Source organism: Haliotis rufescens, unplaced genomic scaffold, assembly GCF_023055435.1.
Source record: "Haliotis rufescens isolate VD_foot unplaced genomic scaffold, xgHalRufe1.0.p SCAF_9, whole genome shotgun sequence".
In the NCBI taxonomy this organism is placed as follows: domain Eukaryota; kingdom Metazoa; phylum Mollusca; class Gastropoda; order Lepetellida; family Haliotidae; genus Haliotis; species Haliotis rufescens.
In genome coordinates, this window is record NW_025964383.1 from 25,201,244 (window position 1) to 25,216,060 (window position 14,817).

The window sequence follows — 14,817 nt, forward strand, 5'->3', positions numbered from 1 at the left end:
CAAGCCACATGCAGGGTACAAAACTAACAAATCCAGGAATTCAGAAAGGACGAGTGCCATGTCCTTATGGACTAATACTTTTACCTTTAGGTAGGTGGCAACTCTGAAGAATATTTTTGCAGACAAGTGAAAATTAGACTTCATTTCTAAGCCTCATATACAGTGAAACAGTGAAATACTCAATTCAAGAGTGAGTGAGTGAGTGAGTGAGTGAGATGGGTTTAACGCCGCTTTTAGCAGTATTATAGTTATATCGCGGCGTGTCAGCTTAATGTGGGAGGACAGCCCGAAGTGATGCAGGTCTCAGATGTTTACCACTTCGGTGAAACCCACGAGCACGGGTATGGTGGTGGCAAACCTAGAAACATAATCGGGGCGAACCGGGATTGTAACCCACAATCATAAGTTTCTGGCGTGCCCAAGGGACGCAACTCTGCACAGCGAATCGCTGGCCTTAGAGACTGGGACACTTGTGCACCCCCTATCATTAGAGCAAACAAACAAAACTAAACAAGGCGATAACTGTCATATATTAATTCTTGATGGCGGTATTCAAACTTGTCAACATATTCATCACATAATGATGTACTCAAAATGTCATATACAGAAACTTGTCTCCATTGGAGTGACTGCACCAAGATCAAAGGGCCATAACTCTGTCCAATATTAATTTTTCAATGCTGGTTTTGAAACTTGAAAATATCTATTTTTAATGATGTATGCAAAATGTCATCTCTGCATCCATAGTGGTTTCAAAGAAATGTGTCCCATTTGGGTTAAAGTGCACCATGTCCCAAAACAAATGGCAAGGGCCATAACTGTTAAAAATTAATTCTCATTGCTCGGTTTTGATGTTAATCTACATACCGTATATCGCTGTCTGTAAAGCGACCCCCTATACAAGCCTTCAGAATCGATGCTCATTTATATACCCCCTCTGTAGAGCGAATCAGAATGAAGCAAGTCACCAGTGCATAAACAATCCCTACATTTGCAATAAAAACGTGTTTGTGTTGGCAAAAAACAAATTGTATTGAACATGGTATTTCTGGTGTTACGTGCTCACAGTAATGTCTTTGTGTTGGCAAAAAAATACATCAAAACTCTTCAACCCTGTGTATAAGACGACCATTATAAAACCTCGCCTTATACACAGCGATATACAGTATGTATTCCTTAGTGATGTATGCATACATTCGTCACCACTCGCCCCTTTCCGTAACCTGTAAGACAACTCGTCCCCCTATCAATGAATGTTATGTGCGAAAATCCGACAAACCAATCAGAATGCGCGTATGATTTCAATTTCTTCGTCAAAGAATCCCTCAGAAATAATTTTTGATTTTACATATGTCATGTATCTAAAAATACACCCAAGATACAGTTAAATGTGCTCAGTCATACTGTCTAATTCCGCATGTCCAGATGTGCTTTAAATTGCATCTGAAACATATATAATATACGGGGAAATGTATGTGAACCATTATGCAACGAGTTGACAAATGTTTTAGGTATGCCCGTTTGCGCTAAGACAGAACCCGGTCGCAAAAATGGCCATGAGAGGGGCACGAGTCGCTATTCGGCTTGTCCCGGAATAACACGAGTTGGTCCTGAATGGTATGCATAATATCATCCTTGTATCCACAGTGGTCCTGTGCATTATGTCCAAAAGATCAAACAACTTTTGATGCTTGTTTTCTAACTCTATCAACACATTATTCCCATAATGATGGATGCGTCCTCGTATCCATAGCTGTTTCCGAAAATACTTGTTCCAATTGAAATTGGTCAGACAGATGGACAAGGCCCAAACCAATATCCCCGCCCCACGTCATGGCAGGAGGTAAAAAAGGACCCATAGGGTACCCAAAAATGTCCATTTGTCCAGGTTCTGCTTAACGAGATTCGACTTGTAAGTTTAAAGGAAAATAGTATCATGACTTCAGCATATCATTTCAGCCCTACTTATCGTTCCTCAACAACATAACCTGATGCTGAGAGTGGGATGTCAACAATCTGCTGACAAGAAAATAAAAGTCGCATTATCTCAACAGTAGGCGTTCATGCACAGCATATCAATAAAGTCCTAAGCCCTTGATAACAGGAATGAGCACAAAACACATGAAAATGGCATTCATATAGACAAAAGTCACCCACACTAATGGACTATATACAGGATAAAGCAACACAATGGAATGAGAACGAAAAAACCTTCAGAACTTCAGAAAAGACCACAGAATTTGTGCCCAAGCCTTCTGAAACTTGAGTTCAAAGTTGTTATTTCTTAATTAAATGAGCCATATCGACCATATTGATAACAAATATCAATAAACAGGAAAACATTGTGAAATGAACGGCAATGAAACTGTGAAATGAGTCAATCTTGAAGCTTTCAGCCACAATAGCATCCAAAATAACTTTTAATAAGTGTGAATTTTATTCTTACATATGATCATCACGAGTCTAACAAACCTATAAACATATTCAGGGCGAACCGGGATTCGAACCCACGATCATAGGTAACTCTGCACAGCGAATTGTGACACCTTAGACGGCTGGGCCACCCATGCCTTACTGTGCACATGGTACTGGCATTACAAGAGAAATTACAGTATTTTGTTCACTTGTGAAGGTTTAGAAGTGGCTCACAATTTGGACACAATTTCTGCCATCTTACCGACTACTTCGTAAGTTATTCATTCCATTCTGTTGCTTTATCCGCTGTATGGGAGGCCTGTAACTAGCTCTGATTTTTTAAGTACTGGCATCAAACAGCTATCCGTTTGAGAACAACATGACACATCATCATGTCCGTAAGATCAAGTCCGTCTAGAATCTCCATCATATCGTAATTATTATCAAACGTCACTTGTGATGGCTCAGTGTGCTCTGGTTCCGACCATGAAGGCTTCGGAGACGGCTTCCGACTACTTGGGGACTTTCCAGTGTCACGTGAAACTTCCACAGAACACTCAGTTGCATTCCTCAATTTCGTGCCACTTTCTGATTTCATTTCATTGAACCTGTTTCCGACATCAACAGGATCTGTAGTTCTTGTCTTCCTGGTATTTGACTTACCAGCCTCAAGTCTGACACCCAAAGAACACTGATCGGTGTCATACACATCTCGAGCCTCATTCCTGGTTTTCTTGGCCGTCACAGATTCACTGTCTGTTGAAAGTGAGCGTTTCTGTGTGTCCTTGGATTCACGTTCAGTTCTCTCCTTAGACCTACCATAGTGCATTCTAGTTCGAAACGAATGTGCATTCAAAACGGACAAATCCTCTGCAATGTCATCAAGCACAACTACGGGCTTCCAGCAAGATGCGTCTATATCTTCCAACCATTTCTTTTTCTGATTTTTAGCAGGACAAGATAAATAGTTAACGAGAATGCTATCAGGATCTTCTTTTGACTTCTGTTCCCTGTCAACATCAAATTCTCTTTTCTTCCTGTTTGGTCCGGTACCAGGCAAACCATTCGTCTGACCAACATCACCCTGTTCATCAAAGGACAACCTTTTTGCCACAGACTTGGCTTCAGTATCAACACTGGCCAATGCCACCAAGGGTAACAATGACCTGATGTCTGCCTCCACATCCGGCTCCCTGGCAGGATACTCACAAGATGGAGCTGGACCTTTGGTTCGCCTAGTGGAAAGCCTTTTTTCATTTTGCAAAACATCAGCTCGACTGTTATACTTCTGGAACACGTTCTGGGGCTGTAGATTCCAGGGTTTGCTTCGGATTCGGGTGTCCTGACTCTGGGAGCTGCTGCTGCGTCTGGAGACCGATGTCTGTCTGCCTTCGTTGAGGGGAATATCGGGAGGACTCTTGCTCACATCTCTCAGCAGGACAACGGGCGACAGGGCGGGAGACACCTTGTACGGGCCCGAGGAGACAAATTTAGCACTTTGGAATGAGTCTTCGCTCTTAATACTGATGACATTCATCTCAGTTTTCTTTTGTGGGGTTTTGTCATTATCTTCCGGTGGGGCTATTCTGTTCCAGTGGAGCGGTTCTTTTTCACTGCCTTGTGTCTCCATGCTGAAAATGAGTTCTGAATTGGCATCCAGTCTCATGACAGTCTTGGCCTTGTCTTCACCTGAAATTATTGTCAGACATAATATATCAGATATTAAGTAACTGATTCAGAATTGCATACACACGATAAATTTACGAAATATCAAATGAGTCGGAAAGATTTTCTATGTTTTTTGCTTAATCCCACATAAGGCAATATTCCAGCTATATGATGGCAAGATCCGCAAAGATCCGGGTTAGAATAGGTCTTCGTATTCCAACTGTGTGGATCGATGGTCATGATATCAATCACTGGATTGTCTGGCCCAGATTCAACTATTTACAGACTGGAATAGTGCTGAGGGCAGCATTAAACAACAAACAAACAAATAAATGATAGCAACCTGCAAATAATCAAGACTTGTCCAATGAAATGCAATGACACAGAATCATCTAGGTCACCGAGCCTGACCACCAGATCCATCGAGACACACCAAGGTCAGCGAGGACCTATTTTACCTGGAGGCGAGGAGAGGTGAAATGGGGTTTAACATCGCGTACAAGATTATTGCACTTATATAGCGACGTGCATTGGGACCGTGATTGGGATACGATGACATGCATCAACCAAGTCAGCGATCCTGACCATCCGATCCTGTTAGTCGCCTCTTAAGCAAAGTGGGTCACTTCCGAGCCAACCAGTCTTTGTTTTAGACTTTTAATGCCGAGTGCCAGACAGGGTAACAGCAAGTCCCATCTGTTAACGTCTTTTGGTACGACGCGGCTGGGGATCGAACCCCGGACCTTAAGCTGTCCAGGCAGACGCTCTACCACTAGACCACAGAGGCGGTGAAACCCTCAAGTATGTGTATGGCACTGACAAACCAAGAAACATATTTGCTGGGACTCTTCAATAATCCTAAAGTGCAAACCTCTCACCGTTACTTTCCAGTGTTACATTATCCAAGAGAAAAGCATCCATGTGGCATCTGCTTTTCTGGTGTTCACGGATACGACGTCGACTGAAATGGCGGAGTCCTTCTCCAAATGTAGTTTTTCTGTTATGCTTTTGACAAACCTGCAATAAAGGAATTAAAACCACCATATAATATTGAAGTCAGCATAGTCACTAGAAGTGAAGTTTAACTGCTACCTTAAAAAACAATTACATAGTGAGTGAGTAAGTTTGGTTCGAACACTGCTGTAACAGCATATCACAGTGAGTGAGTGAGTGAGTGAGTGAGTGAGTGAGTATCCGTATCCATAGTGATGCAGGAAGTTGACATTTTATCACATTAAGGTAACACACAAACCAAGGATCACTTCAACACATACCAGAGGGTACCTTATGAGTGAGTGCGTACGGTTTTACGCCGCTTTTAGCAATATTCCTGCAATATCACGGCGGGGGGACACCAGAAATGGGCTTCACACATTTTACCCATGTCAGGAATCGAACCCGGGTCTTCGGCGTGACGAGCAAACGCTTAAACCACTAGGCTACCCGACCACCCCGGGTACCTTATGGCTTACTGGTTCAACCTAACACTTCCAGACACATCAGAGGGTTCTTTACAGCCTACTGGTTCAACCCAACACTTCCAGACACATCAGAGGGTTCTTTACAGCCTACTGGTTCAACCCAACACTTCCAGACACATCAGAGGGTTCTTTACAGCCTACTGGTTCAACCCAACACTTCCACACACATCAGAGGGTTCTTTACAGCCTACTGGTTCAACCCAACACTTCCAGACACATCAGAGGGTTCTTTACAGCCTACTGGTTCAACCCAACACTACCACACACACCAGAGGGTTCTTTACAGCCTACTGGTTCAACCCAACACTTCCACACACACACCAGAGGGTTCTTTACAGCCTACTGGTTCAACCCAACACTACCACACACATCAGAGGGTTCTTTACAGCCTACTGGTTCAACCATGGTTAGGAACTAACAGTTTTCCTCCACTAGTCCTTATAATGATAACATATAACAAAACCCTTAAAAAGGGCAAATGTCTACTAGTCCTTATGATACCTTTACCAATGGGCAGTTTGGCAAGGACTATAGGACTAGTGCCAATTTCTAATGCTGTTCAACCCAACACTACCACACACATCAGAGGGTTCTTTACAGCCTACTGGTTCAACCCAACACTTCCACACACATCATAGGGTTCTTTACAGCCTACTGGTTCAACCCAACACTTCCACACACATCATAGGGTTCTTTACAGCCTACTGGTTCAACCAAACACTTCCACACACACACCAGAGGGTACATTACAGCCTACTGGTTCAACTCAACACTTCCACACACACACACCAGAGGGTACATTACAGCCTACTGGTTCAACCCAACACTTAGACGCACATCAGAGGGTACATTACAGCCTACTGGTTCAACCCAACACTTAGACACAAATCAGAGGATTCTTTACGGCTTACTAGTTCAACCCAACACTTAGACACACATCAGAGGGTACTTTACAGCCTACTGGTTCAACCCAACACTTAGACACACATCAGAGGGTACTTTACGGCTTACTGGTTCAACCCAACACTTAGACACACATCAGAGGGTACTTTACGGCTTACTGGTTCAACCCAACACTTAGACACACATCAGAGGGTACTTTACGGCTTACTGGTTCAACCCAACACTTAGACACACATCAGAGGGTTCTTTACGGCTAACTAGTTCAACCCAACACTTAGACACACATCAGAGGGTACTTTACGGCTTACTGGTTCAACCCAACACTTAGACACACCTCAGAGGGTTCTTACAGCTTACTAGTTCAACCCAACACTTAGACACACCATCAGAGGGTACTTTACAGCCTACTGGTTCAACCCAACACTTCCACACACACACCAGAGGGTACATTACAGCCTACTGGTTCAACCCAACACTTCCACACACATCAGAGGGTACATTACAGCCTACTGGTTCAACCCAACACTTAGACACACATCAGAGGGTTCTTTACGGCTTACTAGTTCAACCCAACACTTAGACACACATCAGAGGGTACTTTACGGCTTACTGGTTCAACCCAACACTTAGACACACATCAGGGGGTACTTTACGGCTTACTGGTTCAACCCAACACTTAGACACACATCAGAGGGTTCTTTACGGCTTACTAGTTCAACCCAACACTTAGACACACATCAGAGGGTTCTTTACAGCTTACAAGTTCAACCCAACACTTCCACACACATCAGAGGGTTCTTTACAGCCTACTGGTTCAACCCAACACTTCCACACACATCAGAGGGTTCTTTACAGCCTACTGGTTCAACCCAACACTTCCACACACATCAGAGGGTTCTTTACAGCCTACTGGTTCAACCCAACACTTGGAAACACATCAGAGGGTACTTTACGGCTTACTGGTTCAACCCTACACTTTTTTTCGTGCATATTTCAGATTATTTGCAAAAAACAGTAGAACAGGTTAATAATTACCAATTATTATCAAAAATGTTTTAGTTTCAGGAACATTAAAAATATGTTTGTTCACTATCACTCATCTGAAAATGAATTTAATTCGGCATTTACAGCTTTGACAAGCACCCTCTTCAATTTTCTGATCACCTGGGCCGCTTATTACACCGAATATTGTAAACAATTTATTCCAACATGTCCAATGAACACCTGTCAAGTAATCAGTACAGCCTGTGACAAACCTTTTGAGATTATCAAGCCGAAGATGGCTTTTAGTATTATTTCTGTAGTTTTTAGAGTTATTGTGTGGACAATTACTGGCTGACCTTTCTTAGGCCAAACAGAATTTTACCTGACAGATTTTGTACCAATGGCTAAAGGCAGAAAATCAGTAACATTTAAACAGTATATTCAAGTTTAACACTGACCTTACAGAATACCTTATTGTCAATCTCATCAAACATTAGCCAGGGAAAGTCGATGAGCCATGTGTAGTCAAACACGCTTTGCAGCGCCAAGACACTCTGGATCTGTTCGTGGCACTTGTGCACCATCTGCAGCCACTGCGAGGACTGCTCACCACACCCAGTGTCTGCAAACAGTCAGCATGTTATCAGGCCTACCAATGAGTGAGTGAGTGAGTGAGTGAGTGAGTATGGTTTTACGCCGCTTTTAGCAATATTCCAGCAATATCACGATGGGGGACACCAGAAATGGGCTTCACACATTGTACCCATGTGGGGAATCGTACCCAGGCCTTCGGCGTGACGAGCGAACGCTTTAACAACAAGACTACCCCACAGCCCCGAGTGAGTGAATGAGTGAGTGAGTGAACAGAATAATACTTCTGTTGTCAACACTTACTCATGTTATCCCACTCATGTATGCAATTGTTGTTACTGTTAATCCTCTACCATTAATCCTCCACCTACTATATATATTCTGTAATATGTCCCTCATTCAGTCCTGCTTGACAACGGTATAAGGATCTATACCGAAACGCCGCTTTTTCGGTATTAAAGAAGTTGTTATCCATAAAACTGTGTCTACCTTATTGAAATCTAACTTTGCACTGCACCTCTCCTCACCTGCACCTCAATTGGAAAAGAATCCTTAAGTAGTTTTCAATTTATAAGTTGCACACAAAAATGTCCTCAAATGGACTGACGGAGGGAATTCCTTGGTACATTCTCTCTACACCTGCCCTGTTAGCTTGGCAGTATAACAAGACATGCATGGATAGTTCAGTTTATGGGTTCCATTGAATCTTCCAATTCAACTACAATCAGCATGACCATTCTATGAACTACAAAAAAAATCATTCAAATCTGAAGAAACTATTTACTTCTAAAATTACATTTGATCAAATTGTAATCTCAAGCCACGGAATTCTTACTATAAAGAGAACAGAAAAAAAGCCTTTTCAGAAGTATATACATATAAAAGGTACTTTAACACTTAAAATTATGCACTTTAATTTTTAAACTACATAAACCAACAGACCCAATTCATGTCTTGTAAAATTAACCATATTTTTATTTCAAGCAACCCAAGCTAATTAGCAAAACATGCTCTAGTCTGTGCCACCCACCTTGTATTATACGCAATGCATCGACGTGTTGCGCAGACTTCGTGTGTGTTATCAGCGGATCTCTCATGAAAAAGTGGGAGCCCACAGTAAAAATGTTGCTTTTCTTTGAAAATATGCAAATCTAAAAGAGAGAATATCCATTTCTAAGCATGAAAGAAACAGCAAAGCATAACAATAGTGAGCTAATAGGGTTGTATTAGGTTACTTATCTCCGAATGTAAAACATCGTATTCAGAGTGAGTTGGTTTTAACACCGCTTTTAACATTATTCCAGTAAAGCTCTCACGGTGTGTCAGCTTAATTTGGAAGGAAAGCCCGAAGTGATGAAAGTCTCAGACGTTTACCACTTTGGTGAAACCCACGAGCACGGGTATGGTGCTGACAAACCTAGAAACATAATTGGGGTGAACCCGGATTCGAACCCACAATCATAGGTTTCTGACGTGCCCAAGGGACGCAACTCTGCACAGCGAATCGCGGCGCCTTAAGACGGCTGGGCTACCCGTGCCCCCTTCGTATTTTGAGATTGTATTGAATGCAATAATATTAATAAGTATTAAAACTTGTTCCTATTTACTGGCCCTGTCATCAGTGCAATACAGGTTATCTCTAAGAAGCCATAAAATAAGTTATATATATACACAAACTTAAATTACAATTTGGGAATTTTTTACTGACAATGACATTGCTGCTGATTTTTGTGTTGAACAAGTTTAGATAAACCCTTGATGGTACACACAGATACAATCTCATTAAAATCAGATCTTAGTTCTTGCTACCGCTAAACAAAGATCTGAGGACATCCCTTTACGGGTCACGTCAGACAGACCTTGCATGAATTTTGACCAACCAATGGAATGACCAATCAGAAGGCAGCTTTCTCATGCTTTACGGCACTAATTTCAAATTGGCGACTACGCTTGGAAAGAAATTTTGACAAATTCTCGATTACAAATTTGAAACCTGAACAAAAAAAACATTCTGGAATGACTAATGTTGCTAATAGATGGTCTAGATTTAAGGATTCAGTCGTTAAACCTGTAACTATCATTCGGAATACCCCATGTTAAAGTGTTTGAGTTTGCATGATTAGAAATCACATTCCGACTGTCACTTTCATAATCTGGTAAGCGACGCACTGATTGGTCGGATGAAAGGTCTTCTGACGTGACCCCAAATGGGATGTCTTCAGATCATTGTTTAGCGGTAGCAAGAACTAAGGTCTGATTTGAATGAGATTGACACAGATATGGGTTGAACGTGTTGCACAAAATATTTTTATTGGATCACTGGATGCTCATTCAGCATCTTTTCTTCTAGGACTTTCATAAAGTCAGGTAGACCAAATCCATAGCTCTCTACTAAAACAAAGCAATATTCCAACTATATGACGGCGGTCTGTAAATAATCGAGTCTGGACCAGACAAACCAGTGATTAATATCATGAGCATCGATCCATGGAATTGGGACCGATGACATGTATCAACCAAGTCAGCGAGCCTGACCACCCGATCCCGTTAGTCGCCTTTTACGACAAGCATAGTTGCTATTTACGGCAAGCATGGGTTGCTGAAGACCTATTCTACCCCGGAATCTTCACGGGTCTACTAAAACAAAGTTTGAGATGCTTCCAGTATTTCTCACCTGACAGAACATGGTGTGGTTAATTGGATCGTACATGAGCCAGGGAAAGTTGACGGCCCACTCTGGATCGAACTCTCCAACATGGGTACTCCTCCCTGATAATACAATGACTATCTCAACAGTTGCTTACGACGCAAACAAGTGTTTTCACATTTGTGAAATAACATCCGATGCACAGAAATTTGACATGAGGAACCAACATGACCAATAGACATGATAGAATAAATAAAGTTCATGTAAACAATGGTAAACAAACCCATGGTCCGTATCCAAAAAATATTTGCCGTAACCATGGTAACCACAATTGAGAAATTAATGGGACTGTGCTGCACTCTGATTGACTGAAAAAAATTATTAAATGGGATTTAAGGTTGCATTGCATTTGTTGTTTAACGCCGCACTCAGATAAGTGACGACGGTCTGTAAATAATCAGGTCTGGACCAGACAATCCAGTGATTGACATCATGAGCATCGATTCACACAATTTGGATACGATGACATGCATCAACCATGTCAGCGAGCCTGACCACCCGATCCTGTTAGTTGCCTCTTACGACAAGAAAATGGGATTTGAAGCCTGGAAATATTCTGACCATCTAAATGCGTATTTGGAGGGTTTCAATAGAAAACATTTTCAACATAAAGTCTACATTATTGTTATAAGGCCTTACCCTTAGGCAACGAATCCTGTTTTGATTTAGCAGTGAGCGCTGGTCCCTGTGTTGCCCCACTGACCTCTGGGGGCAAATTGACAGGAGCTTGTACTGCATTCGTCATCACACTTGGCAGCATCTCCATAGGAACTGGGGGCTGCCCAATCAACTTACCTAGGGAGGAATGGAACTCAGTCGGTGCCTTTGAAGGAGGGTCTAAGTTGATCCCAGGATAATTTGTTGCAGACACTATGCTGCTTTCTTTAGGAGTACTATCCATATGTAACGATTCCACAATACTGGCCACAATGTTATGAATTTCTGAATTATCTTCAGATACCTTTTTTGTTATGTTGTTTGATTTCTGGCTCTCTTTTGATTTGTCCTTGTCTTCTACGCCAACTATTTCAACATCATCATCATCCTCATCATCACTGACCCGCACTATTGTCATCATTCCACTCTCCGGGTCAATCAGTTCTATGGTGTGTCCCTTGGCCAGACAATCTGCATTCTCTGCCTTGTCAGATTTGTCTTCAACAACAATTGTCTCAGGTTCCTTTTCAACAGAACAAGAAGCATCATCATCATCATCAACAACACAAATAACACGTCTTTTTCTTTGTAAAGCTGTATTATTGGTTCCCTTCTCAGATGAGTCTGGTATTTTCGTGACAGATGTTTCACCATCTTTCCTCGAATCCGTGAATGCAGAAATATTTTCTTCCACATTTACCGAAACTGTATCAATGATTTGACTTAATGAACCACACTTTTCCTGTACAGTCTCAGTGTTTTTGCTCGACGCACAGTCCTCGGTTTGGGATGAAGTAAAGTCATTGGCAATTATTTCTTCAATATGAACAAGAGAGCTGTAACTTGGATCAGATGTAGGAATGTTGTTCCGATTACTCTCACTTGGATTCTTCTGACTGACAAGATCAGTTGCAATGCTTGGACCAGCGGACACTTGCAGCAGTGCCGTGATGTCAACCGGGGCATCTCCATCACTTGTGTTGGATGTAATCAAGGGAGGACATGATGACACCAGACTGTTCGGAATTAGATCAAAAAATCTGTCTGGGGGAGGCTGGTTGAAGGGCAAACCAAGCATTTGAACAACAACTTTATCATTTTGGGCTATGTCGGGTTGCTCAGAATCATCAGGTAAGGTTTTGGAGGGGAGTGGCAAGAGAGATGGATTTAATGGAGGTGCAACATGCGAGGCATCTTCTGGAGTTGATCCAGTTTTTGTACTTAGTAGTGATTCCACTAGTAGCCTTTGCTGAGTGGCAGTTTCTATGCCACTTGGTAACTTTGTGTGTACAGTGCTCTGTATAGACTTTAATGCTTTTCCACTGTTGCAATCCTTTGAATTAATACTTGATGACAAGAACTTCATGGTTAGAGGTCTGATCTGTGTATTTAGGATGAGACCATCAAAGACGAACGTCAGCTGGTCCCCGCCTCCATCGTCGAGACACTCACAGGTTGTGTTTAGCATGCAAGGCAGTACAACTCCACTTTGACCAAGGTACCATGCTTCAAGATGAAAACTCGAGCCTGCCGAATTCTTCACACTTTTTAAAACATAGGAATAGGGGAGAGTGAAGTTGATGCGATCTATTGTTGTTAAACCTTCATTATCAACGTCGGACAGGTCAGCCCGGAACGGTTGATCCACAATATCAAATAGGCTGATTCGAATGGCAGATTTTGACACATCAACAGCGAGTTTTCTTAATTCTACGACGATTTTGCCTTCAGATGGTAGCGCTGGGGATGATGAACGTTCATAACTTAACTGGCACTGTTTTGCGAGACGATCGTCATTTATTGTCCTTACCGCGCATCGCTTCAAGTCGAAGTTTGCATTTAGGTATGATGCAGAGTATTCGATAAAAGGTGCACTGTATCGTTTTTGGTATATTTTCACCAGAAATGAACGTGGGAATGAAAATTCCAGGCTACAGACAGACATGTTTATCGCATCATTCACCTGCACCTGCCATCCAGCGAAAATTCCCATGAATACATCCGCTTGCAATCTCCATGTACAGACGTAATGCTCAGAGCGCTGCATGGAGCTCGCGTCGACTAATCATACTATTTCCCTAAACGGGAAGATAACGTTGACAAAATACTTGACAGCACCAGTGTCGTCAATATTATATTTGTGAGTCACCGAATTATCAGAGCCACGTATGACTACTCTCATTACATCGAGACATTGTCCCGGTCTAACACACGACAATACTGACAGACGCACGCAATTAAGTAATATTTTATTCATAGAACCATGTTTTAATGAGACTTGTTACAATATAAGTTTCTCGTTTCTCACGCTCGCCACTTCCCCACCCCCCCCCCCCCCCCCCCCCCCCCCAATCAATAATTGGAAGTAAGTGTCGCCTAAACCAATGGCTGATCCTGTGAGCAACAATTCACGCCGCCCTGGCTAGCATTACCTTACAGTGACACTAAGGCCCCGTTCCACAAAGCGATCTTAGTGCTACGTTGATCGTAAGCCTATGCTGAAGTATGGGAGTTACGACCAACTTAGCACTAAGATCGCTTTGTGGAACGGGTTCCAGGTCCGTATCAATGACCCCGCTTTTTCCCACCGAATTCCTTTATATATTAACGAATTTTCATAAGGAGAGGGCAGTCGGATAGCCTGGTGGTTAAAGCGTTCGCTCGTCACGCCGAAGACCCGGGTTTGATTCCCGACATAGGTACAATGTGTGAAGCTCATTTCTGGTATCCCCCGCCGTGATATTGCTGGAATGTTGCGAAAAGCGGCGTAAAACAAAACTCACTAACTGTTGTGGTCGCTGTAAGGTGGTGGTGTGACCGATGGGAAGGAGTACCGTCTGGATACAGCATTGTAAGTGCTTCATTCTGTGGCATTTGATTAAGCAAACAAGTTTGGGTTGGTTTGATCCCATGGATGTATGGGGATATAAACACAAAATCCCGTGTCCTCTATAAACGCAAGCATTATTGAAGTCATAGCTATGATGTTGTGGGTTCGAATCCCGGTTCGCCCCGATTAAGTTAATAGGTTTGTCAGCACCATACCCGTGCTCGTGGGTTTCACCGAAGTGGTAAACGTCTGAGACCTGCATCACTTCGGGCTTTCCTCCCACATTAAGCTGACACGACGCGATATAACTGGAATACAGTAAACTACGGTTATAACGAACACGCTTATAACGAACTGACGGATATAACGAACTTACTTTTTGGTCCCGACTACTTGCTGTAGTTATGCTGTGTATATGCTTATAACGAACTACGGTTATAACGAACTAAAATTAGTAGTCCCTTTGAGTTCGTTATAACCGTACTTTACTGTACTGTTAAAAGCGGCGTTAAACCCAACTCACTGACTCACTCACTTACTCATAGCTAATGATGACTTTATGTTGGGCTGTTAAATGTAGT

General features: G+C 42.4%; 1 protein-coding gene across 1 annotated transcript; it reads right to left on the reverse strand.

Annotated features, from left to right (window-relative positions):
- Nucleotides 1-1,490: 1,490 nt before the first annotated feature.
- LOC124128052 lies at nucleotides 1,491-13,428 on the reverse strand. The gene is made up of 6 exons (XM_046491479.2): nucleotides 11,389-13,428; nucleotides 10,717-10,811; nucleotides 9,073-9,193; nucleotides 7,910-8,073; nucleotides 4,962-5,100; nucleotides 1,491-4,104 (listed from the first exon to the last, which is right to left on the reverse strand). The coding sequence occupies exons 1-6, from the start codon at nucleotides 13,397-13,399 to the stop codon at nucleotides 2,768-2,770; spliced, it is 3,867 nt and encodes a 1,288-aa protein (XP_046347435.2). The 5' UTR covers nucleotides 13,400-13,428; the 3' UTR covers nucleotides 1,491-2,767.
- Between the last annotated feature and the right edge of the window lie 1,389 nt (nucleotides 13,429-14,817).